Source organism: Vigna unguiculata, chromosome 3 (genome assembly GCF_004118075.2).
Source record: "Vigna unguiculata cultivar IT97K-499-35 chromosome 3, ASM411807v1, whole genome shotgun sequence".
In the NCBI taxonomy this organism is placed as follows: domain Eukaryota; kingdom Viridiplantae; phylum Streptophyta; class Magnoliopsida; order Fabales; family Fabaceae; genus Vigna; species Vigna unguiculata.
Window position 1 is genome coordinate 53,356,260 of NC_040281.1, and position 17,746 is coordinate 53,374,005.

The window sequence follows — 17,746 nt, forward strand, 5'->3', positions numbered from 1 at the left end:
TAGACAAGTCTATTTATACATTGATTAAAGGTGTCTAACAATATATTTTAGAGAATCTATCTATACACAAATTATATGACCGTATTAATACACATTAAACGAAAATGTCCATTGATTGCTTAAATAAATTTTGCAATACACATTAGTCGAGTTTGTTCATATACAAATTAGACGAGTTTATTAATATAATTAGACAAGTCTATTCATTTATTGATTAGACAAAAACTAAAGAAGATTGGTTTAATTCAAAAGTTCTTCATCACTAAAGGATACTATTATCAGACTTTGACATTTCTTCATTTTGGAATATCTTTTTCTAAATATAAAGAGATGTTTTAGTAAATGATTAGTTGCCAAGTCTTTGTAACCAGGATACAATTATCAGACTTTGACATTTCTTCATTTTGGAATATCTTTCTCTAAATATAAAGAGATGTATTAATAAATGATTAGTTGCCAAGTCTTTGTGACCACTTATGCCTAAAAAATGACGTGTTTGTAACCAAATGATCATTTGCTGGGTCCAATCTCAGTGATTATAATGGTTGTCTCCAACAAGGCATCTCTAAAGAATTAGACACCATCCCTTTATCAATAGTTCGTTATAGGGAGGTAATGTCTAGCCGGTCAAGGGGAAACATGAAGATACACTAAGACAGTCACCGTAACACATAATATCTGAACATTGTACAAATAAAAATAACGTTGCCTAAAATTCTTCTTTCTGAAAAAAGGTGATTGGGACCATTAATTTCATGGCTTATACGAGCAAATAAAAAACAAAATGGAAGAAAACAGATGAAAGTGTACCTATAATCAGTAAAAGCTGGACAAGGCACTTTATTTACCATAGTTCTGTAAACATTCACCATCATCTTCCATGTGCAGTCCATTTCCCGAAGATACATGCCAAACATTTTCATTTGAAGCTGTTGCCAATTGGTTTTCCATCACAAAATACTTATGGTCATTACTATCATGCTGCACTCTTCCAGTGATCTCTAAGCACAAGCCCTTGCTTATACCTTTATGTGATTGCTTATCTTTAGCAGACTTCCTACTAAAGCCCAGGTCCACAAAAACCGGTTGAAACTTAAGAGTTGGGTTTGGTTTGATACGGTTGGCTTCCCTATCATCCCGTGGACGTAATATTCTATTTTCAGACTGTAATTCTGAAACTTCGTCTTTATTCACAAGGACCTGCAAGACATAATTCAGGGTCAAAAATGGAAAACAGGCGCTCTGCAGAATAGAAGGATTAAAAAGCATACAAAGGCTATTTATTATACATACAAGCAACAACAACGGGAAAAAAGGTGAAGGCATGTAAGACAATGGATAGTATATCACTGAAAGGACTTTCGCTTGACACATTCAAGATTTCCATTCTATACAAACCGAAACATGCAATATGCAATACCATCAAAATAATGAATGGAAGCATGATAACTTGATATACATCTGTAGATACCAGGAAATAATCACACAAGAAAAAGACGTTTGTTTCAAATTCTACACATTCATGGTGCAGCAAATCCAACTAGTAACTTTAGGTAAAACCACATGGTTAAAATATAAACCTTGCGGCCAACAAGATCAAAAGTCACTACAACTCTATTCCGTTTGGCTCGTTCAGCTTCTTCCATCTCCTCTTGCTTCTTCTTCAATAGTTCTTTTTCCTAAAGAAGGAAGACAAAAAAGAAATTCTCAAATGCATCATAACTCATTATACAACTATCACATGTGAGCAACAATTACAAGTGGTAATCAGAGTAGAATACCTCCTTTGACAACCAACTGTTTCCATCAATCTCATAGTAGTCACTTTGGTCATCAATAACTGTTGTACGCGCTGCAGAGTTCCTATCATATTCCACAAGCCTTTTTGCATAAGCTTCAGCAGCAGCCTCAGCATCTGACAAGGGAGGCAAACCTTCTTCCAGACCGGCATAGGAGCTTCCCTCTCTCAACACAAGTGCACCACAAAAATGACAAGGCCCTTCTCCTTCTTGTTCACAAACTATTTTGCCACAGGACAAGCAATTGCTGACCAGCCTGTGTCGACGTGCTTGACAAGAGCATGGCCTTCCCTGCTGGAACACAATTGACCCTTTGGCAGCCTCAGCAAGGGAAACAACTTTCCCAGCTTTCTTCTTTTTGGAATTCACTTGGTTTCCCTTTTGTGACGTTCTCGATTCACTTCCACCAGTTGGAGTCTGATTTTCCTGATTGCTGCTAATCACATTCTTGCTGGGTTCTGCTTGATGGCTGCGGCCTGAACCTTTTGATGCTCTAACTGATTTCTTAGTTCCACCAGCTGATGTCTCAACAGATGGCGGTTTGACATACGCATGTAATTTGGTAGTTGGAACATCTGAGTTGGCACTGAACTCTGAATAACCTCTTCGCCGTAAATACTCTGCAATCACGGTTTTCCCTGCTTCCTGACCAATTATATTCTGCAAAGCAAAATAAGATAAAGATAAACCTAATCAGAAATAAAAATGAATGCATTGTAAGGATATTCAAAACGATTAATCCTTAAACTTCAATTATAAGTGATTAATTTAATAATAATTACAATCCGAGCACATTGAACCCTAATATCCTAAATTTCCAGAGAGTGAAAAGATCTGTGATTTGGATCACTTGCAGAACAAGTTTTAAAATAACAAATAAAATAATTACGGATTCGAAGCAATAGGAACCAAAATTTCATAAAATAAAATAAAAATGGTTATCCTTGGCAAAGTAGAATAAAATTACGTCAAGGTACTCTTTGGCATCTTGTGGCTGGGCAAGGTCGCAATAAGAAACGAGGCCTTTGATGATCTCTTCATCCAAACCTAAACCTAAACCAGTTTCAATCTTGGAGCACAACTCCACCAGCGCCTTCTCTAGCCACTCCCCCGCCGACTCCATCTCTTCTCTCCGCCGCGACTCCGGTACGGTACGGGATTGATCTTTATTCTTAGGTGCCGTTTTTTCTTCCAAATCTTCACTCCCGAGCTAGTCCCAAAATTTTAGAACACAGTAAAACAAATATCACATATTCACATTCCTTTTAGGTGCACACACTAGACACCTATTTTTTCTTTTTTAAAAATAACATTAAAATTACAAAAAAGAAAGGGGTTTCATGTAAATATAAGGCTAAAATAGTTTTTTTTTTTATCCCTATTTTCATTAATTTTTTTTAATTCGTCATAATTTTATTTAAATAACTTTCAAATTTTGTCCATTTTATTTTTTTATCGATATCTTTTAAATCATTAAAAGTTATTCTTTAATTTTTTTTATTTTATTAAATTTTTAGGACTTTTAAATATTTTTAAATATTTATATCAAGTTAGCCGTAAAATAATATTATATATATATATATATATATATTATTTTTATTCTTAATTTTATTTAAATTTAAACAATTTTATCTTCATTTTTAATTTAATTCTTAAAATTTTTATTCTAATTTTGAATTAGTTATAATCTTAAACGATAATATTTAATAAAAATATTAATTTTAATATAAAAATTAAAGTTGATCTCAAATTAAAAATAAATATAATTATTTATATCAAAAATTAAATTTAAATTTAAATTTAATAAAAATAATAAATATAAAGATATTGAATATAAAACATTTTAAAAAGATTAAACAAAAGAATTAAAAGAAAAAACCAGAAAAATCATACATAAGGAATTATCTTTTAATTACTTATTTTAAGTATACATGTTATATATCAAATTTATATAGATTATATTCAATAACATGCAGTGGAGCTTTAGTAGCTTGAATGATGGGGGAGGGAATGGAAGAAGGATGGGTTGTTTGTCTGCTTAGAAAGTGCAGAAACCTGAAACCCACGAAGCAAATCCACGGTCACATCGTGAAAACCGGTCTTCACGCAGATCCCTTCGTGTTTGGCAAACTCCTCCTTCACTGTGCCGTTTCCATCTCCGATGCTCTTCACTACTCTCTCAGCCTCTTCCGCCATTTCCCCAACCCCGACACCTTCATGCACAACACCCTCATACGCGGACTCTCACTCTCCCAAACCCCTCTCCTTTCTCTCCACCCATTCATCCAACTGCGTCGCCAACCTACCCTCTACCCCGACAGCTTCTCTTTCGCCTTTGTCCTCAAAGGGGTTGCCAACTCTCGCCAACTCAGACCCGGCATTCAGCTGCATTCTCAAGCTTTTCACCACGGCTTTGACACCCATATCTTCGTTGGGACAACGTTGATCAGCATGTACGCTGAATGCGGGGACTCCCTCTCCGCGCGACGAGTGTTCGATGAAATGTCTGAACCAAACGTCGTCGCATGGAACGCTGCTGTCACTGCGGCTTTCAGATGTGGTGACGTGGAAGGAGCGGGGAACGTGTTTGGGCGAATGCCTGTTCGGAATTTGACCTCGTGGAATGCCATGCTTGCTGGTTATGCCAAGGCAGGTGAGCTTGGGTTGGCGAGGAGAGTTTTTTGTGATATGCCTCTTAGAGATGAGGTTTCTTGGAGCACTATGATTATTGGGTTTGCTCATAATGGTTGTTTTGACGAGGCTTTTGGGTTTTTCAGGGAGTTGCTGCGCGAGGGAATTGGGACAAATGAAGTGAGCCTCACTGGGGTGCTGTCTGCTTGTGCACAGGCTGGGGCGTTTGAGTTTGGGAAGATTTTACATGGGTTTCTGGAGAAAGCTGGGTTTCTTTATGTTGGTTCTGTGAATAATGCTCTCATAGATACCTACTCCAAGTGTGGGAATGTGGCTATGGCTAGGTTGGTTTTTCAGAATATGCCGGTGGCAAGGAGCATTGTTTCTTGGACATCGATAATAGCAGGGCTTGCTATGCATGGTTATGGAGAAGAGGCAATACAGCTTTTTCATGAGATGGAAGAGTCTGGAGTTAGGCCAGATGGTATTACTTTTATATCGCTACTGTATGCTTGTAGCCATAGTGGCTTGGTTGAGGAAGGGTATAGTTTTTTTTCTAAGATGAAGAATGTGTACGGTATCGAACCTGCCATTGAGCATTATGGTTGCATGGTTGATCTGTATGGTCGAGCTGCTAGGTTGCATAAGGCCTATGAATTTGTATGTGAAATGCCAGTTTCTCCTAATGCTATCATTTGGAGGACACTCCTTGGGGCTTGTAGCATTCATGGTAATATTGAATTGGCAGAGCTTGTGAAAGCAAGGCTGGCTGAAATGGACCCAGACAACTCTGGTGACCATGTACTACTCTCAAATGTTTATGCCGTTGCAGGGAAATGGAAGGATGTTGCCAACATCAGAAGAACCATGACTGAGCATAGCATGAAAAAAACTCCTGGTTGGAGCATGATAGAAATTGACAAGGTCATCTATCGTTTTGTGGCAGGTGAAAAGCCTAATGAGGTCACAAAAGAGGCTCATGAAAAACTGAGGGAAATAATGTTGAGACTCAGAGTAGAAGCAGGTTATGCGCCACAGCTAAGGAGTGTTCTGCATGATATTGAAGAGGAAGAAAAAGAAGATTCAGTTTCTAAGCACAGTGAGAAGCTTGCTGCAGCTTTTGGAATAGCAAAACTTCCCAAAGGAAGGATTTTAAGAATTGTGAAGAATCTTAGGGTTTGTGGGGACTGCCATACCGTGATGAAGCTGATTTCTAAAATTTATCAAGTAGAAATCGTAGTGAGAGATAGAAGCCGCTTCCACTCGTTCAAAGATGGATGCTGTTCTTGCAGAGATTACTGGTGACAGGTGATTGATCCAGTAGCTTATCTTGACTGCCTTTGTTTGTAAGGAATATACACAATTGTTTCTTGATTTTCTCCAAATTGGCGATCTAGATAGCTCCATCCTGCGACATGACAGCAATTTGGCATATGTGAGGCATGTTGGTCTAATATAATGGCTACTAGAGAAGCATCTAGTTGTTCTGTCTAGTGGTTTTTCCGCCCTTACTGGAGAAGTATGGTGAAATGGTTAATGCCCTTTAAATGAGAAGAAAGCCAATAACTACTGTTTTTTCTACCATCATTCCTCTAGAGTACAAGACACGTTGGAAGACAAAAAGAGACAAGTGAAAAGGATGGACCAACAAAGCCATACAAACTAGTGAGGAGCAGCGCTTGATTGAGTTATTCAGAATACAGCGATTACGGTCACAACAAAAATAATTGTCAAAACATCACTTTACCCTCACGGAGACAAATAAACATGGAATGTTTCAATCCGCTGATGAACAAGCTGCTTAAGGCCTCCCAAATACCATGCCACTTAGATTTTCCGGCAACATCAATTCTTTGGTAGTAACTTTTTCAATGGAAAGATGTTGGCTCAGTTCATTGCATCGGCTTAGTGAATATAGTTCCATTCCATGGCACCCTTAATGCATCAAATGCAAGAAGACAAGATAACAAGAGTGTTCCTCTCCATATGAATTTGGTAAAATTCTTTTTAATGATTGATCATTATGCTTAATATCTTTTTTGCCCTTTTGGTTGGCGCTTATGGTTGTATTGACATAATAGAATCTTCCATTACCAACAAAGTTTGACAGAGTTGGTAAATAGTTGGGTTTTTAAAAATGCTGATTGGGTTTGATTATTCCTCTGTATGAAAAATCTTTTGTTGCAAGAAGACAAACCTGTTTCGATTATCTTTATACTATATGGTTTTTCTTCTTCAAAAGAAAATTGTGGAGAAGAAAGTGCCAGACACAATATATATCATTACTTCACTCACAAGTTATGCCAGCAGCCTCTGCATTCTACATTTACAAACCAATTAGCCAGACTGAGCAAATATAATGCTTATGCTACATTAAGAATCTTTCTTTTTGCTTCATAACTCGCATTCTTTTGTACTTATTTTCTTTTCTTCTTACTATTTTCTGATTTCAAATATGGTGCAGGTGACATGGACCAGCACAAACTTAAACTGCAAATAATAATGGTCAAGTTTGGGTAAATAATTTAGATAAGCGTTTTACAAATGGAAGAGTTTATAAGAAATTAAACTTATGTTATCTTTTTCTACATAAACTAAACTTTTTTTTTTTATTAAAGTAGCTTGTGATCTCCATAAGCATTTTTAGTTCATCTTAACACGATTCGCAGCGAACTTGTAAACAAATTCCCCGGTAATATAAGATATTAACTTATTGAAGTACTTAAATGTATGATTTATCCAAATACAGATTAATTGAATAAAGCAAATAAGTTTAAGTTTGCGTGCAAAATTTATTAAAATAAGTTCAAATATATTTTAATAAGTTTTTCCATAAAATGTATTTACTTTTTATAATCTATCCGAAAACATTCAACCAGTTCATTTTCATTAACATGAACTCTCTAATTCTTTGTGGTGATATTTTAATAATCTATTAATCTTCACTTATAATAATTAAGTCTTTGTGGAGACGGGAGGAAGAAGAAAGTGTTCATATAAGAAAAATAAATAAATAAATATAAAACATAAAAGTTGTTTGGTTTGTTGAAAAATAAATATTTAGATAAACTGCTTAGTTGAAAAGAATAAAAAAAAGGAAAATAAGTTTTTTCTTAAATCACTGAATTGAAAAAAAAAATGAACTTTCTATTTTTAAATTATTTATGTATTATAATCAATTATGTATAACATCATGCAACATCATTAATTGATTTTAATCCTCCATAAACTTAGCATGATCAATTATGTTTTAAATATAATGTATTATGTTAGGTATATGAGCCTCAAACTTTGAAAGTTGAATGAATTATAATGTAATATTATTAATATAATGTTAGTTTTTAGACAGGAGGTTGTACATAGTCTTTCATGAAAGAAATATAAAACTCATTGAGCTATATATTTTCCTAATAGTACATGAAATCGATTTGATGAAATGTTAATAAATTATAATGTTTAAAATCCATGACAACAATGCAAGGCCCTCGGTAAGATATAAACAAACTTAGGAGAACACAAACAAAGATGCTTAGGAGAAGGGTACTTTAGGAGAAAGGTTTTACACGGTGGTGACCGGTTGCAATTTCTTTGCATTTTCATGCATTCAACTGGGTAGAAAGAAAAATCATGATATCCACTTTATTTTTACCATCATTTTCACTCATTTAAACTATGGGTGATCTGGATTGGATTTTTAATGATCTAATCCATATCCATTTTAGATCCAAATAATTGGATCATTTTTTTATCCAAATCTATTTTTTCAGTAAAACTAATTTGGATTTTTTAAAATTCAAATCCAAATATTTGGATAGAGATTAAATTCAGATCCAAATATTTAGATATAGTTCAAAATTCATAATTTATTTTTTATAAAAAAATTAAATTAAATTTTCTAAAACTTGTGTTCTTGGGACCGACTCGGTCGAATTTCGATCGAGGATGACTCAACTGAGTTCAACTAAATTTCGGTTGGTGTCAAGTTGGCTGACTACTGCAAAATTTCGACTATGACTGGCTCAATCGGAAGGGCCAAATTTTTCCTTGGATTGACTTGGCCATATACTTCCAAATTCGGGTCAGAGTCGACTTCGCCAAATTTTCATCATGGCCGACTCGACTAAATTTGACCGAATTTCGATCGAAGCCAATTAGGCTGAATACGACAAAATTTTGGACGCGGCAGACTCAGCCAAATACGACCAAATTTCGCTTGGGACCAACTTAGCCTAATGCAGTCAAATTTGGGTCGGGGTTGACATGACTGAATACAGCCAAATTTGGTCGAGGTGGATTGGGCCAAATTTTAGTTGGGGTCAACTCAAGTGAATTTGGCCGAGTACAGCCAAATTTTGTACAGGATTGACTCAGCCGTATACGGCCAAATTTGAGCTAGACCATCTCGACCTTCAGTCTAGCCCAAATAAAAATTTATATTGAAAATTTTGATTGAATTTTTTAGATTATCCATTTTTGAAAATCCAGATTCAGATAATGGATATTCAATCCATAAAATATATAAAATGTAAATCAAATTGAAATCAAGATCCAATAAAATAAATTTTAAATAGATCGGATTTTTAATAAAATGGATCTTAAATGAATTGGATAAAAAAATTGGATTTTTTCCCACCCTAAACCATTCTAAACAATTTAAAATTATACTTTACCCATTACAAATTACAAAATGTGAGTTAGGTAGGCAAATCAAAGCAGCTTGAAATGTGTAACTCGTGCTACCATTTTAATGGTGGACCTGCGTTGCCAACCCCAAATTTCAAATACCAACATCTTTATATTACCACAATTCTTCAATTCATTATAATTATTTTCTTAAGTTATTACACTTAAACTTAAACATGAACGGTACTCATTAATATGATTTTTCTTATTCGATGATTAATGATGACAAAGATTTGTTTAATTGAATTTTGGATGATAATGTACTTCTTCAAAAAGTTGTTACAGATAATAAATTTAAGAATCATACGAATGATATATTTTATTTTTTTGGAGTTAAAATTTTTTAATATTCAAATTAAAAAGGGTAAAATAATTTTATTTATAAACGAAATATGACAAGTTATACTAATTGCCTTATGATGAATAATGATGGTACGATTAAGTACTGTACTTGTTTAATTACATATGCGGGGTATTCTTAGAAATATTTGTAATGAATATGTATATAATTTTTCATCTTTTTTATACTTCTATTTATATAGATTTTGATTTGATATGTGACACTTATATTTTAGAGTATGGTTAAAGGAAGTGGTGTCTTAGAATCTTAAAGACAATAATATTGGTGTTTGTATCTTTGTAAATATATATAGTTCAAAGCTTTTTCACTTGTTTTTTGAAAAAAAATCATTTTGCTAATAAATTGATTAATTTTTTACTTTTATTTATACAAAACATTATAAACAGTTTAATATTTTTACCTTTATATATTTATTTAGATTCTTTTATTAGTTTATCTCTATTTAATGAGGTGTGTAAGTTTTATCATAAAAGGGTTAGTGTAGTCTCTCATTATTTATATTCTTTTTTCTTTTCTATTTTAATAATATTTTATGTAATGACAATTAAATGATAAATCAACTTTAAAATATTTATTTAACTGAAATATCAAACTTCATAAAAATATTTTATCTAAGTTTATTTAAAGAACAACTATGTATACACGTGGATATTAGAAGAATAATATTGAGATAAATTAAAAAATATAAAATCATGTTGTTTTTAAAAAGTTTTAATGTTGTTATATACTATTTTAATAAATTTTGTAATTTTAAAAATACACCGTAATAATATTATTATTTTACAAAATATGTGGAGATCGATTTTTTTCACATCTTTTTCCTTACCGGTATGAACATCTAGTTGACACAACTCGAGGAAGCATAGTTTTTGATTTTTGATTTTACCATCACCTACCAAAAATCTCAACGACTCCTAGGTCAGCATTTTCTGCTGGGTCATTAAATTTTAGGTCTTCAATTTTTCAGTTTAAGCTTCCACCACTATCCATCGAAGCTCTGCTGCATTCTCCAATGGCTCTCTACGCAACATTTATGCCTTCCTCATCTCCCAAATTTAACCTTTACGCCAAAATTGGGGCACCCTTTTACCCTCACTCTGTCAGATTCCTTAGCCCCTTAAAAATTCGGGCTTCAACTACTCTCGATTATTCTAATGTCTCTGCCAACGACAAATCCTCCCCTTTGAAGGTTAGAATAACTTCCAGCTCTAACTGTTAATGACTTTATTTCATTTCACTAGTTTTGTTCTCCAAATTACTTTCTCGGTTTTGTTAAATTATTGTACTGAATTCGTGGATGCGTGGATGATCATTTTCACCCATTTAACTACACACACTTTCAGTATTTAGAAGGTTAAAGTGAGAAACTATAGTGATAATATTACTTTAAATGTTGTTTGGGTCTAGTGTTTTACTAAGATTTCAGAAAGAAGACTTCACTATATCAGAAATTCAGAAGTCCATTATGTCGTTAGTGTAATAAACATTCTATTGGTTTTTCTTCGTTGGCTTATAGAGGCAATTATCTTTTCATTGGATATTTAAAATTGAAACTCGGAATTTGGATGCTTTTTTAATTGAGAGAAAATATCAAAGCCTTGTCAGAATTTGCAATCATTTCTGTTGCCTTACACATAATGGTTTTTTCTTTTTCCATCAGACTAGTAATTGGCAATGGAAATTCAAGGACAATGTTATAAATATTTATTATGAGGAGCATGTAAAGGAGAGCCCGGAGCCTTCCCAAAATATCTTGATGATGCCAACTATTTCTGACGTAAGCACTGTTGAGGAATGGAGATCAGTGGCCGGAGACATTGTTCAGCGTAATGGCAATGCCAATTGGCGGGCAACAATTGTTGATTGGCCGGGCCTGGGTTATTCTGATCGGCCAAAGATGGATTACAATGCTGATGTCTTAGAAAAATTTCTGGTTGATTTTATCAATTCACCAAATAGTCCCATAAAACAACCAGGTACTTGTTGAGGGGCACTCTATTTTGTAATAACTTTCAGTTGACAGTTAACTTAGATTAATCTTTCCAGTTTTGAAATCTGGGCTTGCAATTATTATTCATCTCTTTTTAAGAATATTTTCTTATAATTAATTTTACGATTGACTTTGTTTTGGGCAGTTTCAGTTTGTTTTTTATGCATAATTTTTTAATTCAGTGTAGAGAATAAATTTAATTATCAAATTTACTGCATTGGATTATGTGTTTGAGGAACTTTGTTAAGCTATTCTTTTATTTTTCCTTTAAGATGTAATTTCTGACCTACTTGGCTTTTGTTCTTTTTTTTCTCTTATTCCCCCTTTAATTGTTGGATATGAGAAATCTACTATCAGCGCATTGGATTATATATTTGTTAAGTTATTCATGTTGATTTTTCAAGATATAATTCCTTACCAGCTTGCTGCTTCTGAGGGTTTTGGTTTTCTTTTTATTCTTTTTGTATTGGCGAATTTGGAATATTAAGGCTGCTGAGAGTATTTGTTTCATTCTTTCTGCTTTATGAGAACAAGAAGCTTTTTCCTCTGGAGCTAGGAAATATTTTTTCCATTAAGTAGATACTCTTGTGGTACCAAGTTTCTTCTTTTGTTATATCTAGTATCTGCTATGATGCATTTGTGAACTGTGAGGTCAAGTATATCTTTGTTTACCCATTAATTGTGTTAGATATATTAGATTATTCGATATTTTATCTTTATCTTTTATCTTCAGTTTCTTTGTTATTATTCTTTATTTGTATTTTATTTCCTTTATTATAAATGCAGTACCCTATGTGTATTTTCTACACAAGGGATATTAAACTCAAACCTATTTTCACTACAATCAATAAATTGTCTTCTGTTGAAATGATTTTTTCTAGAATGTGTATCTGTTTGTATGAGCAGTTGAATATGACCTCCCTTTGTATTATTGAATAATGTTCTTGACTAACATAATTAATGTTAAACTAGAAAATGATCTGATAATTTTCGGAGGAGGGCATGCTGCATCTATAGTGGCTCGTGCTGCAAAAAAGGGTTTGGTGAAGCCCAAAGCAATAGCAGCTGTTGCACCAACTTGGGCTGGCCCTCTTCCTATTGTGTTTGGTCGAGATTCCAGCATGGAAACAAGGTACTTTGATGCTCTCTTTTTCCTTGCTGCTTACTTTCACATTGCTTTCTGATTTCTACTGGGAGGAAAACAAATTTAAGTCACCGAGCTCAAACATTGCTTTCTGATTTCTTGCAATTGTTGAGGTAGTAGAAGGATACAGTTCTGGTTTTTATTATATCTGTTTGTATCAAATTTAGTTTTGAATTGTCAAGCTAATTTTTGAACCTTCAGTTGTAAATTGTATTGAAATGTATGATTCATCAACATAGTAAAAATAGCTTGAAATGCACTGTGTAAATGGTGTATGGTGCATTGGTGCTCAGTGTAATAATCTTAAATTGGGAATTGAGTAAACAATTTGTATTGTAACCATAGATCTCACAAGTCATAACCAAGTCCCACTATCAACTGATAGAAACTGATACATAAAAATACCCACAACACATTGCTATAGCATTGTACCCAATTACACTCACAAGTTTTTTCGTAATTATTTGTATGTTTCCAATAAATGGTAGCTCTTCCCAAGAACAGTAGCGCACATTGTTTATAAGAGACATTCAACTGATTAGTGTGGTGTGTTTGTCTATTGACAAAAACAGTACAATGTTCTTCCCCGTCTTTGCCTTACTAACCACAGCCGATATTTCTGAACAATGAAACAAAGCAACGATATAACCTAATAAGGTTTATATAGAATAAGTGACTCTGAGGCCTCTGTTCTAGAAGAACAGAAATTGAGAAATAGAGGGAAGGATGACCTTTTCAGAGAAAAAGCAATGGAATAATCAAATAAGGTGTATTCAGTGGTGTGTTCCTTTAGTTCTTTTTCATACGATAATTTATACTTAAACAACTTCTCACATTTATTTTTTGTTGAGAATCGGAGAAAACATAAGCAGCAGTAATAAATACCTGTAGAATCGTATGATTCATATGGGTGATAATATTAAGTCACACAGGTTCGTGCACATATTTCAAGATTCAAACCTCAACCTCACGATAAGAACTGTTAGCCTTTAGAATCTTTTGGATTTAAGTTATTCAAATTGTAAATCCTACGACTCTAACAACCGTGGTGAAAATAACTCCACACTCTTGGCAACAATGTAATATTCTGTGGCTCTTACAAGATCTTCTATTTTTTCCTCTGCCAATTTCGTTTGATTTCTATATAATTCTCACTGATATATATTCAAAGAGCCTTGTCTTATAACATAAATAACTGATGTGTATTTTTTGACTCTTCCTCGTGAACCTGACAGGTATGGTTTTCTAAGGGGGACCTTAAAGGCTCCTGCAGTTGGGTGGATGATGTATAACATGCTGGTGAGCAACGAGAATGCAATCCAATCACAGTACAAATCTCATGTATATGCCAATCCTGAAAATGTAACTCCAGGCATTGTAGAAAGCAGATATGCATTGACAAAACGAAAAGGAGCGAGATACTTGCCGGCGGCGTTTCTGACCGGTGAGTTAGATCCGGTGACATCCCGGGAGGAGTTCCTGGAACTCTTTGCAGCTCTGGAGGGAAAGACACCGGTGCTGGTTGTATCAACCAAAGGATCTCCTAAGAGATCCAAGGCTGAGATGGAAGCTCTTAAGGGAGCTAAAGGGGTGAGCAAGTTTGTGGAAGTAGCAGGTGCTCTTCTTCCACAAGAGGAATATCCTGCTTTGGTCGCAGAAGAGCTTTATCAGTTCTTGCAAGAATATTTTGGCTCTGTTGCTTAGACTTTATAGATATTTAATTTCTTTTGATGATTTATGTATCAACCGGAGAATATCAATATCATTGATGTTCTGCAACTCTTCCCCTTCAGTAATGTTGGTGCATCTTTTGGAGGTACAAATATTAATTGTTGAGGGTGTATACAACTATACATGTTTTTTTATGTAGTGTGTTTTTTGTTTGGTTTGTAAAGAAACCCTAGTGTATAAGAAGCATACACTTATCATTTGTTTTAGCAATGCTCTTTTTGGACATTTCACATGTTATCACTGGGATTAAAGTTGATATTGTTTTATCTGGTTAAAGTTGATACTGCTTTATCTAGTTTCTTGATTAAGGACATTATGTTTAATTTAACTCCTTTCAGGAATTTTAAATTTTTAAGTTTTTCAGTAGTGGAACTCATTATAATAAGAACCTTAAATTCTGAATGTTGTTTGGAAAAAAACCAAAATCTTGTTATACCAAATGCGATATTAATTGGTCTTACAAAATATTTGGACCGTATAAAAACATAACTATGCTCATTTCTATAATCTCATGAACACTATTGTATTTAATATAGAACTACTGTGTCATGTTAAGTGGCTACGATTAAAATATTTTTTAGGCATCTTTTAATCTTTAAATTAGTTAGACCTGTTGATGGGTAATTAATTTGAATTTACTTTTGTAGACACCACAATTATTTGTTAATTGATTCACATGCTCAATAGTCAATATATTTATGTCTTTAATAATAAATCAAACAGGTACTTAAATTAGTTTAATTTAAATTCTACGCTAAAACATGTAATAAAAATATAAAATCAGTGATTATAATTGGATTAGTAACAAGGGACATGATTAGAAGTTTGTATCAATTGTCATATACCTAAACTTCATTGTTACAATTATATCAAAAAATAAAAACTATTGAATATTCTTTAATTATCTTAAGAAATTTGTTCGGTAAACTGAGACGGGTATACTTTATTTACATTAAAACATATATATATATATATATATATATATATATATATATATATATATATATATATATATATATATATATATATATATATATATATATATATATATATATATATATATATATATATATATATATATATATATATCAAGAGTGGCTTTGACAAATCACACCATTATCCTATAAGTTGACCAAAATCTGTTTTACAAACTTATTTCAGTACTTCTCAACTAAATTTCAGCAAATCCGTATTTCAATTTTTTTTTTCATCTTTATTTATCTTGAATTTTTTAATCTAATTCAATTTAATTCTGATTTCTTAAAACTTATTCAATTTGGTATATGTCGTTAGTTTTTCAAATCGATATTAAAGTTACTATCATGTGTCAATTTGCGGATTTTTTTTATATTTTTTTTGATTTTTTTATATATGTGACTTCACAATTGTGTCATATGGCATAGTTAGTATGACGTGACAGTAGCAGTGTGATGTAACAGTGCCATGTCAACATAGTCGTCCCTACATTTAATTTTTGTAAAAATAGAAAACCATATTGTTCCTCTTCAAATTGAGACTCAATTTATTTTTTTATAAATCTTATGTTGATATTTTTACTAAAATTGACATTTTTATTAAAAAAAAATTGAACTATTTTTAAACTAACTTTAAAATCTATATAAATTTATTTAAAATCATGTTAGTTAGAATTTGGATGTGATTATTAAATCTATTGTGAAACCAAACGCAAATCCTTCAACCAAAAAATACATGAACAAATTAAAATTAATAAGTTGAGTAGTATACTTTATTAAGATTCAAGTATTAACTCCATATCAATTCATCCATGTAACTTGTCCTAAATATTTTATAGATTTTAAAGAGAATTTAAAAATATTTATGGAAATATTTAATAAAATTTCCAATTTTAATAAAAATATCAACATAAGATATATACAAAAAATAAATTTTGTCTCAATTTAAAGAGAGACAATATTACTCGATTCTTACCAAAATTGAGACTAAATTGAATCTAAAAAACAAATATAGGAACCAAATCCAGATTATTTCCACGTGACACTGACACATTACTTTGCTACTGTCACGTCACATTAACAATGTCACAATACTGTGAAGTGAAATATGTAAAAAAATAAAAATAAAAAACTTTCAAAAATATTTATGAAAAATCATAAACTAACACGTTACACTAACTTTACCACCATTTGTGAAATACTAATAATAAAAATTAAATTGAATCAGTTTAAAGAAAATGAAAACCAAATTAAATCAAATTAAAAAAGTTGAGACAAATTGAGACAAAACAAATATGAAAAATCGACATGACATTTTTCAACGAAAACAAAAGGGAAATAATTAAACCTACAATTTTTTAAAACAATCAATTTAATTTATTCGAAATCTTCTTTTAGTTATTTTTAAAGCTATTTTTCCTCTCATGTGCTACTTAAAGTGTTGAAGAATAAATGAAACATAGTACCAGAAATGGCGCAACGCAATGTGCAAACACAAATTGGTGTTATTATGGTTTGATTAATTTGCATGATGACATAATATTTATATGCTCAAAAAAATCAAGATTACGTAATCAAAGATGACCTTATAGTTGCAATTATTGAGAGTGACAACAACGTAAATTTGTAAGAGAGATCCACGTAAAAGAAGCAATAATATTGTTAACTTGTTATGGGAAGCTAGACACTTTAATTTAACAACAAAAAAATTGAAAGAAAAAACAACACTCTTGCCATGTTCAATATGGTTCTAAAATAAATTTAAGCTGTGTTTATCACAATCAACATGGAATACAGTTCTATTCATGTATTATTTCAATGAACAGTCTGACACTATTTTTCTTTTCTTTTTTTTTTCTGTATAATCATAGCATCATAAAGAAATTGAGTACAAAGTAAAAAATAAAATAATTCATTAATAAGCTGAATAACCTAGTATTACATGTATGAAAGATAAGGAGCATGAAGAGAAGGCTAACAGAAAAATAGGCCCCGCTTGTTGCCACGTAACTATCAGCTACTATCCAAAACACGACACCCACATAAAACAAAATACCTTAATCTAGAACAAAATCTTTTTAAATCAATTATATTTATAATAATACAGTATTAGAACACCATAATCACTGTATATGATAAAACCAAAATGGTTGAACAATTATATCCTGTGACATGTCTCCATTACAACATAGTGTCGTGACCAAATTGCACATTTAGAGCATATGAAGTCCAATTTTTGGTTAATCCACCATAGATATGAATGATTTTGTAAGATTTAGAATTTTCCATTGACAACATCGTATGATTAATATTAATAGGAATATAATCTTAAAAAGATTAACTAAATAATAATAATAAAATACCAGAATAAACAAGATACATGTAACCAACTTAAAGAATTAAAGTATACCCATTTAAAAAAAATTAAAAATA

At 32.2% G+C, this 17,746-nt stretch overlaps 3 protein-coding genes across 4 annotated transcripts; 2 read left to right on the forward strand and 1 right to left on the reverse strand.

Moving 5' to 3' along the window:
- Positions 1–620: 620 nt before the first annotated feature.
- LOC114179946 (activating signal cointegrator 1) lies at positions 621–3,067 on the reverse strand. Its single transcript, XM_028066460.1, has 4 exons — positions 2,767–3,067; positions 1,782–2,459; positions 1,581–1,679; positions 621–1,200 (listed from the first exon to the last, which is right to left on the reverse strand). Exons 1-4 carry the CDS (start codon positions 2,920–2,922, stop codon positions 841–843), a joined length of 1,293 nt encoding a protein of 430 aa, XP_027922261.1. The 5' UTR covers positions 2,923–3,067; the 3' UTR covers positions 621–840.
- A 713-nt stretch (positions 3,068–3,780) lies between these two features.
- Positions 3,781–7,099, forward strand: LOC114175983 (pentatricopeptide repeat-containing protein At1g74630). Of its 2 annotated transcripts, none has more exons than XR_003602951.1 (2): positions 3,781–6,425; positions 6,895–7,099. XR_003602951.1 is itself a non-coding variant. In XM_028060855.1 (2 exons), exon 1 carries the CDS (start codon positions 3,795–3,797, stop codon positions 5,733–5,735), a length of 1,941 nt encoding a protein of 646 aa, XP_027916656.1. In that variant the 5' UTR covers positions 3,781–3,794; the 3' UTR covers positions 5,736–5,738; positions 5,828–6,727. The 2 variants fall into 2 exon arrangements, 1 of the variants encoding a protein (XP_027916656.1); XM_028060855.1 differs by lacking the exon at positions 6,895–7,099 and having other exon boundaries at positions 3,781–5,738; positions 5,828–6,727.
- Positions 7,100–10,312: 3,213 nt separating this feature from the next.
- Positions 10,313–14,615, forward strand: LOC114175987. Its single transcript, XM_028060860.1, has 4 exons — positions 10,313–10,663; positions 11,135–11,450; positions 12,437–12,596; positions 13,844–14,615. The coding sequence occupies exons 1-4, from the start codon at positions 10,487–10,489 to the stop codon at positions 14,310–14,312; spliced, it is 1,122 nt and encodes a 373-aa protein (XP_027916661.1). The 5' UTR covers positions 10,313–10,486; the 3' UTR covers positions 14,313–14,615.
- The last annotated feature ends 3,131 nt before the right edge of the window (positions 14,616–17,746 follow it).

Coding starts and splice junctions, on each gene's coding strand:
- LOC114179946 (XM_028066460.1), bottom strand. CDS start 2,922: ATGGAGTCGGCGGGGGAGTGGCTAGAGAAGGCGCTGGTGGAGTTGTGC. Junction 1,680..1,781: donor ACAGTTGGTTGTCAAAGGAG/GTATTCTACTCT, acceptor TTCCTTCTTTAG/GAAAAAGAACTATTGAAGAA. Junction 1,201..1,580: donor TTGATCTTGTTGGCCGCAAG/GTTTATATTTTA, acceptor TATGTCTTGCAG/GTCCTTGTGAATAAAGACGA.
- LOC114175983 (XM_028060855.1), top strand. CDS start 3,795: ATGATGGGGGAGGGAATGGAAGAAGGATGGGTTGTTTGTCTGCTTAGA.
- LOC114175987 (XM_028060860.1), top strand. CDS start 10,487: ATGGCTCTCTACGCAACATTTATGCCTTCCTCATCTCCCAAATTTAAC. Junction 11,451..12,436: donor TAGTCCCATAAAACAACCAG/GTACTTGTTGAG, acceptor ATGTTAAACTAG/AAAATGATCTGATAATTTTC. Junction 12,597..13,843: donor GATTCCAGCATGGAAACAAG/GTACTTTGATGC, acceptor TGAACCTGACAG/GTATGGTTTTCTAAGGGGGA.